The sequence below is a fragment of the Diceros bicornis genome, chromosome 4, assembly GCF_020826845.1.
Source record: "Diceros bicornis minor isolate mBicDic1 chromosome 4, mDicBic1.mat.cur, whole genome shotgun sequence".
NCBI classification, from domain to species: Eukaryota; Metazoa; Chordata; class Mammalia; order Perissodactyla; family Rhinocerotidae; genus Diceros; species Diceros bicornis.
Genome location: NC_080743.1, coordinates 4017182 through 4040887, shown reverse-complemented (window position 1 = coordinate 4040887; position 23706 = coordinate 4017182). Strand labels below are relative to the sequence as shown.

Here is a 23706-nt window from a genome sequence, read left to right as displayed (position 1 = left end):
TATGTTCATGAGGTAACTCACGGTGGGCCCCCAGGTAGCTTCAGGATGCGGGTCGGTCATGCTAGAAAGACCAACCATGCGATTAGAGGGCTCAGGCTTTGAGCCATGTGATACCAGCCTGAGCTCCTGACCGCCAGGGCGAGGAGGGGGACTGCAGATTGAGTTCAATAACACGGCCAATCATGCCTACATAACAAAACCCCAATAACAACTCTGGATAGTGAAGTTAGTTCAGCAGAGATCCCTGTTCGGTGAATACACTGATGTGCTGGGAGGGTGATGTGCTCTGATTCTCTGGGGAAAGAGCCTAAAAGCTCTGCATACAGGACCCTCCCAGACCTAGCCCTAGGCATCTCTTCACATGGCTGTTCCTGACTTGTATCCTTTATAATAAAACTGCAATCGTTAAGTATAGTGCTTTCCTAAATTCTGTGAGTCATTCTAGTGAATTACTGAATCTGAGAGGGGTCGTAGGAACCCCCAAACTTGTAGCCAATTGGTCAGAAGAGCAGGTGGCCTGGGGACCCCGTGAATTTGTGGCTGGTGTCTGAAGCAGGTGCAGACCTGTTGGCAACTAAGCCCTTCATTTGTGGGGTCTGTGCTAACTCTGGGCAGTTAATGCTAGGACCGAATTACAGTACACTAGCTGGTGTTGGACCAGTTGGGGTTGAAACAGAATAAATATACTTACTGTGAACATCTGTACTCTAAACCTTTGTGTTGAATATAGGCATTCATTTCCTCATAATGATAAAATATACATTTTGCGTATGTACAGTTGTGCATTTCAGAAGGTAAACAAGCTCTTAGAGAAAGAATACTAAACAGGTAGATAGTTAATGTACACCCATACCATAAAGAGTTCCATAATACTTATAAAATAGTCTTTTGTCATCTTCTACATAGTGAAACAATTTTACAATAAAAAAGAAAAGTAAGAGCAGAGGAAACAGATCTCTAGCACTTTCCAACCAAGTAATTCTGCTAAAAACATTACATATAAAAGTATCATATCCTTTGTTACTACAGGCTGTAACAATGTAGTGTGTTAATTACTATCTGGTCTATGAATTCATGTTAATCAGGAACTGAACTGAAAGTTTAATATTTAACACTAACAGTGAAAAAAAAAAAAATTAGGAAACCCATGAGCAGGTTGTACCTACCTACCGAAAGAAGTCAAGACATATTATCACCTCAGATCATTAATTAAATTCACTGGTAAGTTTTAGAAAAGTTAAAACTTTTTTGATTAATTTAAATCTATTTTTCATGTACGACAGCAGAATTAACTTCATGCCAACATTCTACGTTTAATCAGTACACTTGGCGCTTACCTGGTTTAAGAGCTCGCCCGGAGAGCTGGGGTTGTAGCAGAACTTGCAGCATGGCGGGGTTGTTCAAACTTCTCATAATTTGTACTGGATTTGGCTCTGGAAGTAAGCCCTTTTGATTACTGTGCATCTTCAATGAATATAGAGATAGGAAACATCAGAACAAGGATAAGTACAAAGATAAAATTTTAAAGTCTTCCTTCTAGAAATTCTCATTTATCTGATGAGATCTATTTTATGATAAACACAATTTGCTAAATGTTATACATTTGTTGTGCATACATTCTACCATGATTCCTAATTAAAATGTTAAGATATCCTACCACACAACATATACTGAAATCCTCATAGAATGTCTCAGTTAAATACAAACTGGCTTTAAGAGGACTAACAATTTAGTAAGATAAATCTCTTCACACAAGTAGAAAGATGCCAAAGGACTCTGAATTTATTAACAGGGAGATAACCTGTTGACACAATATAAATACTTTGATACTACAGAAGAGCCTTACTATAATGTTGACCTAAAGTTTAATGATTAGAGTTGCCTTATAAATCAAAATTTTCTTATAATAAAGGTATTTCATTAACTTAATCCTCTAATGTGACAAAGGATGAACAGGCCTTACATATATGTAATTGGGTAGCTCCCTAAAAACATGGAATTGTTTTCAGTTTTAAAAAACCAGCCTGCTAGATGAGAATATTAATATAATGATATAACAGCAAAACTATAAACTCCTAGCCACGAGAAAATGGAGCACTGACAACAACAACTGGAATCCCTCTCTCAGTCCAGATACTGTGAAACTGGGAGGGAGGGGGTCATGGATCTGAGAACCTGACACAAAACCAGCGCGCACCCCTGAAAGATACAGGTAGTGCAGCAGAGAGTGTGAGCGACGCCGCGTCCGCAGCCAGGATGGTTTGGGGAAGGGTTTAGTTGTGTAACCTTGTTGCTTCCTCCACATTGCCCTCTAGCAGCATCCATCCAGTGACAGCCACAGGACCAACGAATTAACAGCAGGGTAGCACATAAACTCAGAGACAGTGGGGACCATGTAACACTAGGTGCAGGCAGACCAGCTGATCACTGAAAGCCTCTTTCTCACTCCCCCAACCTCCTCCTGTTCCTTCCTCCCACCGTGCCTGGTAGGAGAGTTATAACTGAGGAAGGCAGCACCTGGAAAAGAGCAGGGCTGGGAGTAGAGACTAAGAGAGGCTCCCTAAGGTGCAGGGTTGCCTCTTGGGGTGGACAGACGGCTGTGGGCAAGGCCAGACAGCAAGGGCAGAGGCTCTCCGCCCTAGGTCCTTGCCCGCCTTCCCAAGCCCTAGCTAAGAACACGCTTTAGTCTCTCCTGTCCATCCCCCACCCTCTCAACCTCTATAAACACTCACATTCAAGGAAGCTGACCCCCACCCCCACCCCAAAAGATACAATGTATTCACACAGCAAAATAACTAGACAGCTGGAGAATGTAGCCACTAAAAAATAAAGGCAACAAACTGAACCACCTGTAAGAGACAAAGCAGAATTAATGGATGGGAACTAATAAGAATGTTAAACAAACATAACAGACATCCCAAAAAAGATAATAGATTTGTATTGGTAACATGAACCAAGGAGAAGCAGTTATAAAGAATAACCAACTAGAAACAGTAGGCATGTAAAACACAACGGTTGGAAAAAAAATAATAGCAGCCCTCACTTACTATACACTTGGCATTGTTCTAAGCACGTCCATAGATTAGATCACTTAATCCTCCTACACAACTATGTAGGGTCAATATTATTATCCCCATTCTGTAGATGAGGAAACTCATAAAGCATTATTCTTAACTTCTACCCTGTGCTTTAACAGATAGGTTAGATAGAATATATGTGACTGACAAACAACACAGCAATCTGAAAGGTCACGTCCAAGAAAGTGCCCAGAAGACATCAGCAAAGGACGAAGAATGGGAAATGCGAACAAAGAAACATGGAAATGGAAAATGCCAACAAAACAAAAGAGAAGACGTAGCCAAGAAGAAGCCAGAATGAGAAGTGTCAACATCTATGTAACAGGAGTCCCTGAAGAAAATAAGAAAGAAATCTTTGAAGAAACAACGGCTGAGAATTTCCCAGGATTAAAGAAAAATTAGAGACCAGGGAATACTACTCAGCCATAAAAAAGGCAAAAATTGTCCCATTTGCAACAACATGGATAGAACTTGAGGGTATTATGTTAAGTGAGATAAGCCAGACAGAGAAAGACAAACACCGTATGATCTCACTCATATGTGGAAGATAAACAAATACATGGACAATGAGAACAGATTAGTGGTTACCAGAAGGGAAGGGGGTTGGGGGGTGAGCATAAGGGGTAAAGGGGCACATATATATGGTCAATGACAAATAATAATGTACAACTGAAATTTCATAAACTATTATGACCTCAATAAAAAAAAAATTAGAGACCAGGGAATGAAACGGTTCACAGTGTTCAAAATATGATGTATAAAGAAAAAAACACACCTAGTCACATTTTTTGGTGTGCAATTTAAGAACGTTAAAGCCAAAGAAAAAATGCTAAAAGCTTCCAGTGAGAAAAAACATATCTCCAAAGGAACAAGAAGCAGATTAATATCATCTTTTCTCTCCAAGCATCAAGACTGGATTCAAGAAGGCAACAAATTAATATTTACAAAGTGCTGCAGGAACTGTGAATCTCGATTTTCACACTCAGCTAAGCTATTAAATATGCTTAAGAAATAAAAATATTTCTAGCCATAGATAGTCTCAAAAGACTTTATCACATGAGTACCCTCTCTGAAAATGACAAATGAGAAAAGAAACGCAAGATGATGTTACATGATACATTAAATTAAAGTATGTAATATCATAGTTAATTTTAATCTTGTATAAAAAGCCAGGACCATAAAAACAAACAAACAAAAATACGTAAGGCAATCCTAAAGCAAAAATGCAGACATCAATATGGTGGTAAGGGGGAGTAGGAAGGAGGAAGCAGGATGGCGTTTAGAATGAGTTAAGTGGAAAGAAAGAGATACTGATAAACCTAGCGGTGTTAATAAGTTAGGGACAATCACCAGTAGGATAAAATAGAACGTATCACTCTCAAACCAGAAGACGAAAATTCTAATTTATCCAATAGTAGATGGGAAATGAAAATAAAGGAAAAAAGTTTAGTTAAAAGAAAACATGACAAGTCTTGGTGAGGATGTAGAGAAAAGGGAACCCTTGTGCACTGTTGGTGGGAATGTAAATTGGTGCAGCCACTATGGAAAACAGCATGGAGGTTCCTCAAAAAATTAAAAATAAAACTACCATGTGATCCAGCTATTCCACTTCTGGGTATTTATTCAAAGAACACGAATACACTAACTCAAAAAGGTATCTGCATCCTCATGTTCACTGCAACATTATTTAAAATAGCCAAAACATGGGAACAACCTAATTGTCCATCAGTGGAGGAACGGATAAAGAAAATATGGTGTATATATGTACAATGGAATGTTATTCAGCCATAAAAAAGGAAATCTTTCCATTTGCAACAAACTAGATGGACCTCGAGGGCATTATACTACATGAAATAAGTCAGACAGAAAAAGACAAATATCAAATGATCTCACTTATATGTGGAATATTAAAAAAAAATGGACAACTCATGGATACAGAGAACAGATTGGTGGTTGCCAAAGGCAGAGGTTGAGGGAGTGAGCAAATTGGGTGAAGGGAGTCAAAAGGTACAAACTTCCAGTTATAAAATAAATAAGTCCTGAGAATGTAATGTACAGTATGGTGACTATAGTTAATAATACCGTACATTTGAAAGTTGCTAAGAGAGATCTTAAAAATTCCCATCACACACACAAAAATTTGTAACCATGTGTGGTGATGGATGTTAACTGGATTTATTGTGGTGATCACTTCACAATATATACAAATATCAAATCATTACATTGTACACCTGAAACTAATGTTATCTGTCAATTATATTTCAATTTTAAAAATACCAAAAACAAAAGAAAACATGAAATAAGATGACAAAAATGATCCTAATAGAGTAATAATCAATGCATATATAAGTGGTCTAAATGTACCAATGAAAGGCAAACAAATAACCTTAAAAATATTTGATTTTTTAAAAAGGTAGAAATATGTTAGCTATAAGAAACAGACCTAAAAGAAAATGTATGGAAAGGTTGATAAAGAGATGGCAAATATAAACTCAAAGAAAGTTGAACGAGCAATTCCAACATCAGAAAAGAAATTTTCAAGGAGAAAAACACACACTGGTAAAATAATCAATATGACTGCAAACAAATGTGTAACTAATAATAATATCCTCAATATATATATACATAAATATAAAGATATGTATTTATATTATAAATATAATTTATATTATATTTTATATATAATTTTATATATATTATATATAATAATATTATAAATAAAATTTATATTATAAATACATATCTTTATGTATTATACATATATTATGTATTACATATAATACTCTGAAAAAGTTGAATACATATATATATATATATTTTTTTTTTTTTTTTTTGGTGAGGAGATCAGCCCTGAGCTAACATCCGCCAATCCTCCTCTTTTTTTTGCTGAGGAAGACGGCCCCGGGCTAACATCCGTGCCCATCTTCCTCCACTTTATATGGGACGCCGCCACAGCATGGCTTACCAAGCAGTGCGTCGGTGCGCGCCCGGGATCCGAACCAGCGAACCCCGGGCCGCCGCAGCGGAGCGCGCGCACTTAACCGCTTGCGCCACCGGGCCGGCCCCCATATATATATTTTTTATAGAGCTATATATATATGTAGCAAGCAACAAATGACAGATAAGGAGAAATAAAAAAATCAACAATTATACATGATAACTTCTAATACATGCCTCTCAGACAATGATAGATCAAACAAGACAAAAAATAAGCACAGATATGGAAGATTTGAGTGCCAATTTTAAGCCCAAACTAATATTTATACACATATATGTGTACATATAACTTTACAACCCACAGACGTAGAACACAGATGGTTTTGAGCAAACATGGCACATTCACAGAAATCCATCATGTACCAAGCCATAAAAGAAGCCACAATACCCTCTGACCCAAACCAACATTAGAGACTCGATTCTCTGACCACAGTGCAATAAAGTTAGACATCTGATCAGAGCAGAAATAGAGAAGATCAACGAAACGAAGAGCTGGTTGTTTGGAAAAAAAAAAATTGACAACCCTTAGCTAGACTCACTAAGAAAAAAGAGAGACAACTCAAACAAAATCAGAAATGAAAGAGGAGACATTACAAATGATACCACAGAAACACAAAGGCTCATAAGAGACTACTATAAACAATTATATGCCAACAAATTGAACAACCTGGTAGAAATGGATAAATTCCTAAAAACATACAACCTTCCAAGACTGACTGATGAAGAAATAGAAAACTTAACAAACTGATTACCAGTAAGAAGTAACAAACAAAGTCCAGGATCAGATGGTTTCACTGGTGAATTCTACCAAACATTCAATAAGAACTAATACCTATCCTTCTCAAACTCCTTCAGAAAATTGAAGAGGAGGGAACACTTCCAAACTCATTTTATGAGGCCAGCATTACTCTGATATCAAAAAAGGACACCACAAAAAAGAAAATTACAAGCCAGTATCCCTGATGAAGAGAGATGAAAAATCCTCAACAAAATATTAGCAAACCAAATTCAACAATACATTAAAAGAATCATATTCCATGATCAAGTGGGATTTGTTCCAGAAATGCAAGGATAATTCAACATCCACAAATCAATCAATGTGATACATCACATTAACAACATGAAGGATAAAAATCATATGACCATCTCAATAGATGCAGAAAAAGCATTTAACAAAATTCAACATCCATTTATGATAAACACTCTCAACAAAGTGGGTGTAGAGGGAACATACTTCAACATAATAAAAGCCATATATGACAAGCCCACAGCTAACATCATTCTCAACGGTGAAAAGCTGAAACCTTTTCCTCTAAGATCAGGAAAAAGACAAGGATGCCCATTCTCACCACTTTTATTCAACATAGTATTGGAAGTCCTAGCCAGAACAATCAGGCAAGAAAAAAATAAATAAATAAAAAGGCATCCAAATTGGAAAGGAAGAAGTAAAACTGTCACTATTTGCAAATGACATAATATTATATATAAAAAACCCTAAAGCCTCCACCAAAAAAACCGTTAGACTAATAGATGAACTCAATAAAGTTGCTAGACACAAAATCAATATTTAGAAATCTGTTGCATTTCAATACACTAATAATGAACTATCAGAAAGAGAAATTAGAAAACAATCCCATTTACAATAGCATCAAAAAGAATAAAGTACCTAGGAATAAATTTAACCAAGGAGGTGAAAGACCTGTACACTGAAAACTATAAGATGAAAGAAACTGAAGAAGATACAAATAAATGGAAAGATATTCCATGACTCATGGGATGGAAAAATTAATATTGCTAAAATGTCTATACTACTCAAAGCAATCTACAGATTCAATGCAATCCCTACCAAAATTCCAATGGCATTTTTCATAGAAATAGAACAACCAACCCTAAAATTTGTATAAAACCAGAAGAGACGCCAAATAGCCAAAGAAATCTTGAGAAAGAAGAACAAAGCTGGAGGCATCACGTTACCTGATTTCAAACTATATTACAAAGCTATGGTAATTAAAACAGTATGGTATTGGCATAAAAACAGACACAGAGATCAATGGAACAGAAAAGAGAGCCCAGAAATAAACCCACGCATATATGTTCAATTAACTTATGATAAAGGAGCCAAGAGTATACAATGGGGAAAGGACAGTCTCTTCAATAAATTGTTTTGGGAAAACTGGAGAGCCACATGCAAAAGAATAAAATTAGACCACTATCTTATACCATACACAAAAATTAACTCAAAATGGATTAAAGACTTGAATGTAAGACCTGAAACCATAAAAACTCATAGAAGAAAACATAGGCGGTAAGCTCCTTGACATCAGGCTTGACAGTGATATTTTGGATTTGACGCCAAAAGCAAAGGCAACAAAAGTCAAAATAAACAAGCGGAACTACATCCAACTAAAAAGCTGCACAGCAAAGAAAACCATCAACAACATGAAAAGGCAACCTCCTGAATGGGAGGAAATATTTGCAAATCATACATCTGATGAGGGATTAATATCCAAAATATACAAGGAATTCATACAACTCAACAGCGAAAAAACAATGATTAAAAAATGAGCAGAGGATATGAATAGACAGTTTTCCAAAGCAGACAGACAGATGGCCAACAAGCACCTGAAAAGATGCCCAACATCACTAATCATCAGAGAAATGCAAATCAAAACCACAATGAGATATCACCTCACACCTGGCAGAATGGCTATTTTCAAAAAAACAAGAAATAACAAGTGTCAGCGAGGATGTGGAGAAAAGGGAACCCTCGTGCACTGTTGGTAGGAATGTAAATTGGTGCAGCCACTATGGAAGACAGTATGTAGGTTCCTCAAAAAATTAAAAATAGAACTACCATATGATCCAGCAATTTCACCTCTGGGTATTGATCCAAAGAAAATGAAAACAGTAACTTGAAGAGATACCTACACCCCCATGTTGATAGCAGCATTATTTGCAATAGCCAAGACACGGAAACAACTTAAGTGCCCATTGATGGATGAATGGATAAAGAAACTCTGTGTGTGTGTGTGTGTGTGTGTGTGTGTGTGTGTGTAGAAACCAAGGATTATTATTCAGCCATAAAAAAGAATGTAATCTTGCCATTTGTGATAACATAGATGGACCTTGAAGGCATTATGGTAAGTGAAATAAGTCAGACAGACAAAGACAAATACCATACCATCTCACTTATACATGGAATCAAAGAAAACCAAGCTCATAGATACAGAGAAGGGACTGGTGGTTGCCAGAGGCCGTGGGCGGCAGGGGGAGGGCGGTAAGGGGTGAAGGGAGTCAAAAGGTACCAACTTCCAGTTATAAGATAAATAAGTCATAGGGATGTAATGTACGTCATGGTGACTATATTTAATAATATCCTATTATATATTTGAAAGTTAAGAGAATAGATCTTAAAAGTTATTACAAGAAAAAAAATTCTGTAACTATGTATGGAGACAGATGTTAACTAGACTTATTGTGGTGATCATTTTGCAATATATACACATATTGAATCATTACATTGTATACCCGAAACTAATGTAATGTTGTATGTCAATTACATCTCAATTTTAAAAATCTATATCAGAAGAGTACCTTTTAAAAATTCCTAAGTGGCTATAAGCTGGAAAAAAAAAAAACCTATTAACTTTTGAGTTTAAAAGAAAATCATAACAAATATTTGAAACATTCATAATCTAAAATTTATGACACCTAGGTATAGCAATAGTTATAGAAGTAAACTTACTTTAAATATGTTCATCAGAAAACAATCTAGACTGAAAACAAAGGAGCTAAGCATTGGTATCAATAAAGATCGGGGAAAGAGTAAATCCGAAGAAGAAGCAAAGAAATTATAAAGGGCAGGAATGAGCAAAAGATACAAAAAATAGAGATAATGAACAAAACAAAAGCTGTTTCTTTGAAAAATAAAATAGATGAATCTTTGGCAATACTGATCATGGAGAAAAAAGAAAATGCAAATAAATAAAATACACAATGAAAAAGACACTAGACATGACAAATTTTAAAAATAAAATATTATAAATATGTGCCAATAAATTTGAAAACTTAGACAAAATGGATAAATTTGTAGAATATAATCAAATGCCAAATATGGTACAGAGAGAAAAATAAAACCAAAATATCTAATTTCCACTGAAGAGACTTAAGTGTAATCAATGACTTCCCTCTGGAAGAGGCTCAAGGAGACATCTACATGGTTTCATAGATGAGATCTCTCAAACTTTCAAAGAACAGACATCCCCTATTTTATACAACTTGTTCCATCAAATAGAAAGAAAAGGGGGAGGGGAGAAAAAATACTTAAATCATTTAATGAGGTCAGTGTTCTCTTGATTGCAAGTTAAGCAAAAATGGTACAAAGAATTTTAAGCACTTTTCACTTATGAGCACACCTGCACATATACCAGATAAAATATGATCCAATCAAATCAAACAATGCATTGGAAAAAAATCATTATCAATTTAAGTTTACAGCACAAGGATGGTTTAACATTAGAAAATCTATACTATCAATGCAACTCAGCACATTAATGAACTTAAGGAGAAATCACATTGCAACAGTTGTAGAAATACCCTGATAAAGTTCAATGTCTATTTATGTTTTCTTTAATCTCAAAAAACTTGATAAAGGATACGTACCAAGAATCCATGGAAAACTTCAATGCAATACATTACTTTTAAGACTGAGAAAAATTTAAGATTTCCTACTATCACTGATATCGAATCATGAAGAGCCCTGTATGCCTTCTAAGCAATTTGAACTTATGCAGGCATTAAAGAATATTAAGCAAGAGAATGACACAATCTACTTTGAGGATGAGAAAGATCACTTTTGTGGCACCAGGGAAGACGGATTGGGAAGGGAAAGTCTAGTGACATGGTGACCCGCAGAGGGTATTCCAATCATCAAGGTGAGAAGAGTAACAAAGGTGCTGTCGAGTCCCAAGGATGTAAGAGAGATCAGGAAGTAGAACTGAAAGGATTTGCTAATACGTCTGACACCCATATTTGAGGAGTAGGTGAGGGAGATGGATTATGATTAAGTGAGCTCTTGGTTCAGATGGTTTTAGTTCGGATGGACTGATGCCAGACATAGATACTAAAAAGCATGCAAATGCAAGCCCCAAAGAAACAGAGTGTCTTTTGGAAATGTTGAAATTGAACTCTTTATATAACATAAAGGTGGGCTGTCTAACAATCATTTGGAAATAGAGATTTAGTGCTCAGAGCAGTTTGGTCCAAAAATATATGCTTAGAAGTCATCACTGAAAGGCAATAGCTGAAGCCACTGGAGAACTGAAGAGGAAGAAAGTGAGACAGCCAAACAGGGAAGTCTGACACAGCCCTTCAGGACAAGGAAGGAAAAAGGGAAGGAAGGGTTAGGCAGGAAAAGGATGGCAGGGCAGAACTCAAGGTAGGAGAGGGTTTTACATGTTGCAGAGACCAAGCAACCAAAGACTGAAAAGTACCTATTCGACCTGCATATTAAGAAATCCCTGTTAATCTTAATGAGAACAGATCCACTGACTAGTGGAGGCAGTAACTCCACTGCATCAGGCTGAGAGGGAGATGGGAAATGGGGAGGAGTGGAGCTGATCGGTCAAGAAGCTCCAGATGTGAAGGAAAAGTAATGCAAAGGCCAGTATCTAGTGAGGATTTTTTTCTGTGTGTGTGAGGAGATCAACCCTGAGCTAACATCTGCCAATCCTCCTCTTTTTTTGTGGAGGAAGACTGGCCCTGGGCTAACATCCATGCCCATCTTCCTCTACTTTATATGGGACGCCGCCACAGCATGGCTCGACAAGCAGTGCGGCGGTGCGCGCCCGGGATCCCAAATGGCAACCCCCAGCCGCCGCAGCAGAGCGCGCACACTTAACCGCTTGCGCCACCGGGCCGGCCCCTCTAGCGGGGATTTTTAAAGGAAAAGATTTAAGCATATTTATAAGTAGATGGGATGGAGCTAGTGGAGCAACAAGTGAAAATAAGTAGAAAGGTGAGCATCAAGACCCTTGAGGACAGGCAACACGGTTATGAGCCCCTGCTTTGGCAGGAGGAGGCACAGCTCTTCCTCCAAGAGAGCAGAGATCTTCATCTGCTTTGTTCCCTGATGAGTCCTAACCATCTCTAACATACCTAGCATGTGGTGGGGACCCACTAAGTATTTGGGGAATGAATGCTATTGGAGAGAAAAGGAAGTAAAACATGGAGGCACATGTGCCAGGGGAGTATGAGAAAAGTTGAATGGATGAGTCCAGCACATGGCCTTCATATTTCTATAAAGCAGGAGCTGTGATCCTCTGATAAAAAGAAGGACCAAGGCAGGAATACAAGGAAGGTTGGAGACAGCTGCTACAGAAAATGGAAAAGAGCAGCTGATGAGAGATGAGCTCAAGTTTTGCTGGGGGACCAGCTATAAATGTATGTCATACGTTGACATTTGTAGTGGCATCAAGACATCTAGTTGTTTTTCTCCAAGAGGACACAGTGCCCTGGCTGCAGGAGTAGATGACTGGATGGATTCAGAAGCGTAAACTCAGCAAATCCAACAGAGACAATCCAACCAGAGGCAGTGAAACTGAGAGGGAAAGAAATGCTGAAGGCATGAACTATGAAAGCGAGGATATGAGAACAACAGAAGAACCCGAGAGGGGAAGGGCAAACTAAGAAAAAAGAGAGAAGGGATCCAGGACCAGAGGTGAGGTCCAAGAATGAGAGGAGAAGCCACATGATAGGAGAGTAGAGGACTGACGGCCATCTCCTACCTGTTCCTCTCTCCCCTCATCGCCTCTCTCCACATCATCCACAAACTACTCCCAGACCACTCTCTTGATGGCTGAACTCTGATCCTGTCACAACCTTGTTTACACACTTTATAAAGTGCCCACTGCTGATCAACTTCCATCTAAATTCTTTGAGTCCTCAACAGTTGTCCCTGCTTTGGCATCGACCTACCGTTTCACCATACATCCCTTTATACACTCAGTCCACCTGGACCACCTACCACTCCTCAGGCATGCAAATTCATCTCGTTCCACTTTGATGGGTTTTGTTGCAGCTAGAATGTGACCACTCACTCTCTCTCCTTAGGGTTGCCAGATTTAGCAAGCAAAATATAGGATGCCCAGTTAAATTTGGGTTTCAGATAAACAATGAATAATTTTTCAATATATGTCATGAAAAATCGGCATTTATCTGGCAATCCTATCCTCCACCCCCAATCAACACATTTCAAAATCACACTTAAACGTCACCTTTGTCGTGAAGGCTTCCCTGACCCCTTCAAAAGTGTATTTCTGCTTTCGTTCAATCAACAATGATTTACTGTGCTAAGTACTAGAAGTAAAACTGTGCAGAGGGAATAATGTCTATCTGTGAGGAACTTCCAGAGTAGCAAAGTCGAGAGAGGAGAAAGTAGATGGTTGTAGCGAAGAAGTAAAATGTGCCACGTGTGCAAAAGCAAGGCACACATCTTCCTCTGCTTGTCCTACGGGTACGTACGAACACTTTTTGAAAAAAGAGACATGTTACACTCAAAACTTAGAACAGGAACTCAAACGTTTCTTGGACAAATGAAATTCCTCCCAAAACTTTCATAAGATGAATACACTTTACTAAACACAATTTCTTCTTTTGTAACAGCTCCTGGCTTGATTTGACACAGATAGTATTTAGCCAATTTTTTAAAAACAAGAATGTCTTTACGGAATGGAAATATAACAATGGTCCAGTCAACAATCAATCAGCTTGAATAAATTAAAATAGTATTAGAATTTTTCTATAGCCAAAAAAAGAAAAACAAACTTACCACACGTTGAGCTGCTATCAACGCTGCTAACGTGCTTCGCCCTGGCGCTCCCGGGGTGCAGAAGGAAACCTGGACTTTGCTCCCCTTGATGGTCATCCCATCAGCTGCGTGCTGAACCTCTTCTGCATGCTCTGCAGTGTTATATTCAACCACCGCAAAGCCACCAACGGAACTACCTTCATCCTGTGCAAGCTGATGTAATACATTTTATTAAAAGGGGAATTCTGATATTTAAGTTAGAAATATTTATTTACCATACATAATTTTCAAATTCAAGAACTAATATATCAGAGCATGATACTGGTGAAAATAATGTATTCTTTCCTCTCTGAAAACAAAAGTTGACTAGTTGCTTAAACGAGTCATTCCCGAAGACAAGAAGATAAACAAGATTCTGTCGTTTCTTTTTAATTCTTTGATTTTCTAATTTATTTTATTTTATTTTTTTAATTTTTATTTATTTATTTATTTTTCCCCCCCAAAGCCCCAGTAGATAGTTGTATGTCATAGTTGCACATCCTTCTAGTTGCTGTATGTGAGACGCGGCCTCAGCATGGCCGGAGAAGCAGTGCGACGGTGTGCGCCCGGGATCCGAACCCGGGCCGCCAGCAGCGGAGCGCTCGCACTTAACCACTAAGCCACGGGGCCGGCCCACTAATTTATTTTAAAAGTCAAAGCCCAAATGACAATATTCCTTATACATTAAGAAATATATGTAATTGATAATGTATAGGAAAATATGGGGACACAATAATTAAAAGTTTCTTTAAAATAAATTCACCAGATACATGGACAATGAAACATACCAAACAATTATTTGACCATACATCTATGTAAAAAAAAAGTGTGTACTACTCAGACAAGAAAGGTAGGAGGAACCATATTCAACTTTCATTTCAATATTTTAGGCAGATCGCAGGAATTCAGTCAAGTATATCAAAGCAAACTTTATTTAGGAAAATTGTGCCCCAGGTTTGTTAAAATACCATACGCAAGACAGAGTCTTTATTTCTGAATGTGACCTAAATAAACTCCTGCCATTAGAACTCAATTTATTTCCAGTCACCCACCTGTAAGAGGGAAAAGGAAGATACTAAAGTCCTGGATCTGTAAAGCCCAGTACAAAGAGCAAAAATAAAAACAAAATAAGACACTAAAAAGTTTCTAAGTTTTGAACACGTCTGAATTATCTTAAACACAGTCACGCTATAAAGTGATAAATGTGATAAAATTCAGCTTGGTATGCCTTTGAGAAGACACATTTACACACTTCTATTTAGATTTGGCATCTCATAAGTTGATATTACAATTAAATCATTTCTTAGTCCTTTTTAGTTTCTTTTCTCTCATTTTTGAAGCTTAACTTTCTTCTACTTTCTTTTAGAGTTGGAACAAATTTCTTCCTTCCTTTTAAAACTGTCCTCAAATGTCTTTTCCTCCATAAAACTTTTTCCAATCACATGGAAGAAAGGGAAATTATCTCCCTCTTCCAAACATTTCTCCTACAACCCCATGCCTCTTATAATCCATACCAGATCTTATAGTCAGATTTGTAAAAGCCATTAGTCCCTTTGGTCTCTTTTGACCACAAGGTCTTCAATATAGTCTATGGCAACCTACCAAGCGTAAGAGCCTGAATTTAACAGATCCATTGACAAAGGCATCGTCAAGTTGTTTTATTCATCTTTTGAAGACTTTTTTTTGGATAGGAAGATTGGCCCTGAGCTAACATCTGTGCCCATCTTCCTCTACTTTGTGTATGGGATGCCACCACAGCATGGCTTGATGAGCAGTGTGTAGGTCCAGCCCAGCATCTGAACCCGCGAACCCCGGGCCACCAAAGTGCAGCATGCAAACTTAACCACCATGCCACCGGGCCGGCCCTGAAAACTTTTAAAACATTTTTTATTATTCCTGGTTCATTACAATAACCTTCATGCCTATGTAAAGTACAAAACCATTTTAAGTCCTTCAAAAGACAAAATCATGCAAGTCCACAGCATCAGTAGTTTTAGAGAAGAAGATTTCAGTTCAATATGAGAGCCATTCCAGTATGTGATGGTCTGACATGATCTAGTTAATTTGCCATTATTTTGAAATATTTTAACTCAAGCTCAATGTTCACTCATAAATATTATAACAAACATTTTTCTACCAGATGGAAAGCTACACTAGATAACCTGTCAGGTCCCTTCCAACTCTGGGATTCATAATTCAGTTACAATTTGTAATAAATGGCTTTTCCCCTCACATTTGCTTCAAAGGCCTCACCTAAAGCTACAAAGAATTATGTATGGCCACAGGATATCACTATACAATTCTTAGCATTCAAGAATAGCATATTGATAAGACAATCAACTTTCAGTGACTGGGCAAGAAGTTGATAAGATTTGTCACAAAATATTCTAATTTTATAAAGTTCTTGGATGCTTATTATGTGGGATTAGAGGAGTGGAAATGTAAGCAAAAGTAAAGCGTTAGCGTTAATCTTAAAAAATATATATGTATATAATGTATACTCCAACTCCAAAATTCCTACTGCCATAGCAGAGACTCAACAGAAGCACGATTAAAGGAAAATAGGAAAAGGTGGAAGAAAAGTGGGAGGTAAGAAGAGAAGGAGCACTGCAGGAGAGAGGAGAAAGGGAAGGAATGAAGGGAGCAAGAGAGAAAGAGTTCACTGGGGTGCTCACAAGAACCTATAAGGGGAGGGGTTATATACACTATATATTTCTCTCTCTAAGTGTCTCACTTACCATGACCCCATTAAGACAGAATTATATGTTCTTTTTAAACCTCATAATACTTTTCCATCTTCCACTACATCACCGTTCATACAGAATTTACAGTTATTTGCTTACTTGTCAGTCTCTTCTACAAAATTGTGAGGTATTGAGAGGGTATCTTTCTATTCTCTGTATTTCTGACGTTGAGCAATATAGTGTCTGGCACAGAGCAGCTGATAAATAAAACTTGGATAGATGAATGGATCAATGGACGAATGGTTTAACGAACGGATGGAAGGAGAAGGTAAATATAGTAAGTGATGGATTTGCTAAGACATACTTAACTATATAACAATATAGTTTGGCCCGTCAACAAAATGAATTGATTTAAAATTTACCATGACATTAAAGTCTTCATTACAGACTAAAGTGGAATTAGATTATCCATTGTGATATCCACATTTGTATAATAAATTTGTGAGTGCACGTAGAATAGATACATATGCAGATATTTTTAAATATTTCAAATGATACATCAAAGATACATACCTGGCAAAACACAGGTTTATGGATACTGGAAAAAAATTGCAACAGCTCCTCTGAATCCCTGTAGTCACTAGGGAGTTTATCTATACAAAGGCACTTAGAATGAATGAGCTCTGCAGCCAGTAGGTTAACATCCATCCACTGTGCAAAGAGAGCTGATGCTCCCAACTGTTTACCCACGAGCTCCAGGCGAGCCTTGGCAGCCGAGTCCTTTTTCATGTACTCCACAAATCCATAGCCTTTGGAGCGGCCGGTAACTTCACTGTAGACGAGAAAACATCTCTCGATATTTCCATAAGCACGAACCAGTTCTTCAAACTCCTCTAGTGTAAAAGAAGGGGGCAAGTTGGTAATACACAGCAAAGCATCTGTTGGCTGGAGCTGGACGGTTAAGTCTTTTCCTCGAAAAGAATATTGATGCAACATCTGGATGGCATTCTGGGCCTGTTCCCCATTCAGTAAGGTAACAAAAGCTGGAAGATGACAAAATGAATTAGAGAGTTTTCTGAGCCAGTGGTTTCAAACTTTCTTGACTATGACCCACGGTAAGAAATATATTTTGTGTCTGTGACTCAGTACACACATACATATACATATTTCTTAAACAAAAGTATCAAAAAGCAATACTCTCACCACGTGCAAGGCACTCAGATTCTCTACTCTATTTCATTGTGTTTTTTAATGCTGATATCCACTGAAACAATTTCATGACCAGTAACTCAAGTAAGAAGTATAGGCAGTATATTAGGAGTTCTAATATAAGATACTACAATATTCCATTTTTTTTTTAAATTTTTGTAATCTTTTCAAACTATATACAGATTTGATATTTTTCCCCCAACAACTTGTGATGCAAAATTTATGAAGCCTTAAAACCTTTCTTTCTTTCCAGAGAGTTCTAAAATACCCTGTTTGATAACAAGACCTAAAAAAATCAAAAGAATAGCAAAAAGACACCAAAATGCCCAGAGGAAGCCAGTTCTTTCGCCAATTCATGTATTTGTTTCCTTAAAATTGGATTAATAAGACTGAAACAACACACACACACAATTTGGTATACTTTTTGGATGAACAACATGGTATGAAAAAATCAAGCGTTAGGATATTGGACAAGTAGCTGAACTTTGAATCTTTGTAAAACATAAAAAAAAAAAAAAAAAAAAAATCTGTCCTATCTACCTAACGAAGTCATTCCGCATCAAACACAAATACATATGACAATTTGTTAATCTAAAACACGATACAAATGTAAGGTTCTCAATCAATGAAATATCACACCAATACATATCCAATAAAACTAAAATCTAGCCATATCAAATTGTTTATCTGTTGTCATAAAAACAAAGAATATAAAGATTTCGAGCAATATTGTAAGAAAAGTTTAAAGCCCCAATTAAAAGAAACAACACAGAGCAACCCACAAATTACAAATAAATTGCTCTTTCAACGTTCCTCCCTCTCCCTCTTCTCTCCCTCTCTGCTTGGAACATACAATGGAGCTGCTCCATATGAGCATTTAACTTGCCCAAGTTCAAGTATAACAACATGGCAAATACATATATAGCAAGAGAGAAAGAAGAGCTTAAACAGCACGGGCAAAGCTGCCTGTCATCTCACTCAGCCTGCTCTTCCCGAGGTTGGTCTTAGTGCCCATGTGGCTCCCAGGGTGTGAGCATCTCACTACACTGGGTGTGATGCTAACTTTTAGAAACACATTTTTTGGGCCAGCCCTGTGGCTTAGCGGTTAAGTGCGCACGCTCTGCTGCTGGCGGCCCGGGTTTGGATCCCGGGCGCTCACTGATGCACCGCTTCTCCGGCCATGCTGAGGCCGCGTCCCACATACAGCAACTAGATTGATGTGAAACTATGATGTACAATTATCTACTGGGGCTTTGGGGGAAAATAAATAAATAAATAAAAATTATAAAAAAAAAAAAAGAAACACATTTTTCATTTAACATGGTCTCCACCTATAAGCAAACTACTGCCAAAGGAATAGCTAATTCTTCCAACACTAGAGAAAATAGCTTTGCTGCACTTATTGAGAGAATGTATATCTACTGGTTTCTATCAACCCCTTTTTTAAAGACTTGAGTTATTCTAATTCTATGCCTTTCTTTCCTTACGCAGACATAAAATACCATTTAACTATATTTTCCCCAAACAAGCAAACAAGCCAACAACCATTTGTAAATCCGGGTTATGCTCCTATATCAGCTCATACACTCGTCAGTTCATATTTGACTTGAATTCTCAGGGCATTTGAAACTGTACACCACTCCACTCCTTAATTCCCTCGATACACTCATCCTGACTCTCCTCCTACCTGTCGATGCCCTCCTTCCCCCACTTCCTCTGCCAGCTCTTTCTCCTCCACTCATACCTGTACGGTGGCAATCCTTAGGGGCCCTTCTTAGCACTCACAGTTCAGAAACCTGGGAGTTACCCCAGACTCTTATCTCCCTCAAATCCCATGTAAAAAGAATCCTCAAATCCTACCCTCCAAACATGTCATGAATCCACCCTCTTTTCTTCATTCCCCTAGCTTTTTCTGTTTTTAATCCCTTTCCCACAATGACAATAAAGTGATCTCTCAAAAACAGAAGTTTAGTTGTATCTATTTACTGCCTAAAATGCAATGGTTTAGTACTGCCAAGGAAGCCAAGTCTCAGCTCAGTCATGATGCCCTTCGAGGCCCTTTATGATCTGACTCCAGCCTCATTTATCGTCATGCTTCCCCTCCCCACTACACCTCTTCATTCTCCAACAACACTGAACTGTTTGCAGCTCCCTAGATATCTATATGTTACACGTGCAACTCCCCTGCCTATAGGATCTCTCCCCATATCTTCAGTCACTCCAAACCTTTTAGTTGGCTTTCAAATCCAGCACAGAGATCACTGCACCATGATCTCCAGGAAGCCCCCCCGACACTCTCTTCTAGTTAGTGTTTCATTCTTTGTTTTATTATAAACCATTTATTATAAACCATTTCTTGTTTTATAATACATTTTTTATTGCAGTAACATTGGTTTATAACATTATATAAACTTCAGGTGTACATCATTATATTTCGATTTCTGTATAGATTCATCATGTTCACCACCCAAGGACTAATTACAATCCATCACCACACACATGTGCCTAATCACTCTTTTCACTCTCCTCCCTCCCCTCGTCCCCTCTGGTAACCACCAATCCAATCTCTGTCTCTACGTGTTTGTTGTTGTTTTTATGTTCTATTTATGAGTGAGATCATATGGTATTTGACTTTCTCCCTCTGACTTATTTCACTTAGCATAATACCCTCAAGATCCAACCATGTTGTCACAAATGGCAAGATTTCATCCTTTTGCATAATTGAGTAGTATTCCATTGTGTGTGTATATATATATATCATATTTTCTTTATCCAGTCGTCCCTTGATAGGCACCTAGGTTGCTTCCAAGGCTTGGCTATTGAGAATAATGCTGCAATGAACACAGGGGTGCATATATCTCTATGCACTTGTGTTTTCATATTCTTTGGATAAACATCCAGCAGTGGAATAGCTGGATCATATGGTAGTTCTATTCTTAATTTTTTGAGGAATCTCCATACTGTTTTCCATAGTGGCTGCACCACTTTGCACTCCCACCAGCAGTGTATGAGAGTTCCCTTCTCTCCACATCCTCTCCAACACATGTTATTTCTTGTCTTATTAATTATAGCCATTTTGACAGGTGTGAGGTGATATTGCATTGTAGTTTTGATTTGCATTTCCCTGATAGTTAATGATGTTGAACATCTTTTCATGTGCCTGTTGGCCATCTGTATATCTTCTTTGGAGAAATGTCTGTTCAGATCTTTTGCCCATTTTTTAATTGGGTTGTTAGTTATTTTGTTGTTGAGATGTATGAGTTCTTTATATATTTTGGATATGAACTTCTTATCAGATATATGGTTTGCAAATATCTTCTCCCAATTGTTAGGTTGCCTTTTCGTTTTGTTAATGGTTTCCTTTGCTGTGCAGAAACCTTTTAGTTTGATGTAGTCCCATTTGTTTATTTTTTCTATTGTTTCCTTTGCACGGTCAGACGTGGTACTTGAAAGCTGCTAAGACGAACATCAAAGAGCATACTGCCTATGTCTTCTTCTAGAAGTTTCATGGTTTCAGGTCTTACATTCAAGTCTTTAATCTATTTTGAGATAATTTTTGTGTATGGTGTAAGATAATTATCTACTTTCATTCTTTTGCATGTGGCTGTCCAGTTTTCCCAACACCATTTATTGAAGAGACTTTCCTTTCTCCATTGTATGTTCTTGGTTCCCTTGTCAAAAACTAGCTATCCATAGATGTGTGGGTTTATTTCTGAGCTCTTGATTCTGTTCCATTGATCTGTGTGTTTGTTTTTGTGCCAGTACCATGCTGTTTTGGTTACTATAGGTTTGTAGTATATTTTGAAGTCAGGGAGTGTGATGCCTCCAGCTTTGTTCTTTTTTCTCAGGATTCCTTTGGCTATTTGGGGTCTTTTGTTGTTCCATATAAATTGTAAGATTCTTTGTTCTATTTCTGTGCAGAATGTCATTGGAACTTTGATAAGGATTGCATTGAATCTGTAGATTGCTTTAGGAACTATGGACATTTTAACTATGTTAATTCTTTCAATCCAAGAGCACAGAATATCTTTCCATTTCTTTGGGTCTTCTTCAATTTCTTTCAACAATGTTTTATAGTTTTCAGTGTGCAGCTCTTTCACCTCTTTGGTTAAATTTATTCCTAGGTATTTTATTCTTTTTGTAGCAATTAAAATGGGATGGTATTCTTAATTTCTCTTTCTGCTACTTCTTTGTTAGTGTATAGAAATGCAACCGATTTCTGTACATTGATTTTGTATCCTGCAACTTGACCATATTCATTTACTATTTCTAAAAGTTTTTTGGTGGATTCTTTAGGGTTTTCTATATATATGATCATGTCATCTGCAAACAGTCATAGTTTCACTTCTTCCTTTCCAATTTGGATCTTTTTTATTTCTTTTTCTTGCCTGATTGCTCTGGCTAGGACTTCCAATACTAAGTTAAATAAGAGTGATGAAAGTGGGCATCCTTTTCTGGTTCCTGTTCTTAAGAGGGATAGCTTTCAGTTTTTATCCATTGAGAATGATATTAGCTGTGGGTATGTCATCTATGGCCTTTATTACATTGAGGTACTTTCATTCTATACCAATTTTATTCAGAGTTTTTATCATAAATGGATGCTGTATCTTGTCAAATGCTTTCTCTGCATCTACTGAGATAATCATGTGATTTTTATTCTTCATTTTGTTAATGTGGTGTATCATGTTGATTGATTTACAGATGTTGAACCATCCCTGCATCTCTGGAATAAATCCCACTTGATCATGGTGTATGATCCTTTGAACGTATTGTTGTATTTGATTTGCTAGTATTTTGTTGAGGACTTTTGCATCAATGTTCACCAGTGATAATGGCCTGTAATTTTCTTTTTTTGTGTTGTCCTTGTCTGGTTTTGGTATCAGGGTAATGTAGGCTTCGCGGAATGAGTTAGGAAGCTTCCGCTCCTCTTCCATTTTTTGGAAGAGTTTGAGAAGAATAGGTATTAATTCTTCTTTGAATGTTTTTGTAGAATTTACCAGGGAAGCCATCTGGTCCTGGACTCTTATTTTTGGGGAGGTTTTTGATTACTGTTTCGATCTCCTTACCGGTGATTGTTCTATTCAAATTCTTTTTCTTCTTGATTCTGTTTTGGAAGGTTGTATGATTATAAGAACTTTGTTGTTGTTGTTGTTGTTGTTTGTGAGGAAGATCGGCCCTGAGCTAACATCTGCCAATCCTCCTCTTTTTGCTGAGGAAGACTGGCCCTGGGCCAACATCCATGCCCATCTTCCTCCACTTTATATGGGATGCCGCCACAGCATGGCTTGACAAGCGGTGCGTCAGTGCGCGCCCGGGATCCGAACCAGCAAACCCCAGGCTGCCGCAGCAGAGCATGCAGATCTAACCGCTTGCGCCACTGGGCCGGCCCCTGTATGATTTTAAGAATTTATCCATTTCTTCTAGATTATCCAATATGTTGGCGTATAGCTTTTCATAGTATTCTCTTATAATCTTTTGTATTTCTCAGGTGTCCATTGTAATTTCTCCTCTTTCATTTCTGATTTTATTTATTTGAGCCTTCTCTCTTTTTTCCTTGGTGAGTCTAGCTACAGGTTTATCAATTTTGTTTATCTTTTCAAAGAGGCAGCTCTGAGTTCCATTGATTTTGACTAATTTTTTTTAGTCTCTATTTCAATTATTTCTGCTCTGATTTTTATTATTTCCTTCCTTCTACTGATTTGAGGCTTTGGTTGTTCTTCTTTTCCCAGTTCCTTTAGGTGCACTGTTAGATTGTTTATTTGAGATTTTTCTTGTTTGTTGAGGTATGCCTGTATTGCTATAAACTTCCCTCTTAGAACCACTTTTGCTGTATCCCATAAATTTTGGCATGTCCTATTTTCATTTTTATTTGTCTCCAGGCATTTTTTGATTT

At 37.5% G+C, this 23706-nt stretch overlaps 1 protein-coding gene across 2 annotated transcripts in view; it reads right to left on the bottom strand.

Annotated features, from left to right (window-relative positions):
- Nucleotides 1-23706, bottom strand: part of RAVER2 (ribonucleoprotein, PTB binding 2) — a 105599-nt gene that overhangs the window by 44385 nt on the left and 37508 nt on the right. For both annotated transcript variants that reach the window (XM_058538223.1, XM_058538221.1), the window contains exons 3-5: nucleotides 17178-17647; nucleotides 13903-14094; nucleotides 1338-1464 (exon numbers count right to left, since the gene is read on the bottom strand). In XM_058538223.1, the coding sequence (XP_058394206.1) occupies nucleotides 1338-1464; nucleotides 13903-14094; nucleotides 17178-17647 (789 nt within the window). The remainder of the gene's footprint in view (nucleotides 1-1337; nucleotides 1465-13902; nucleotides 14095-17177; nucleotides 17648-23706) is intronic.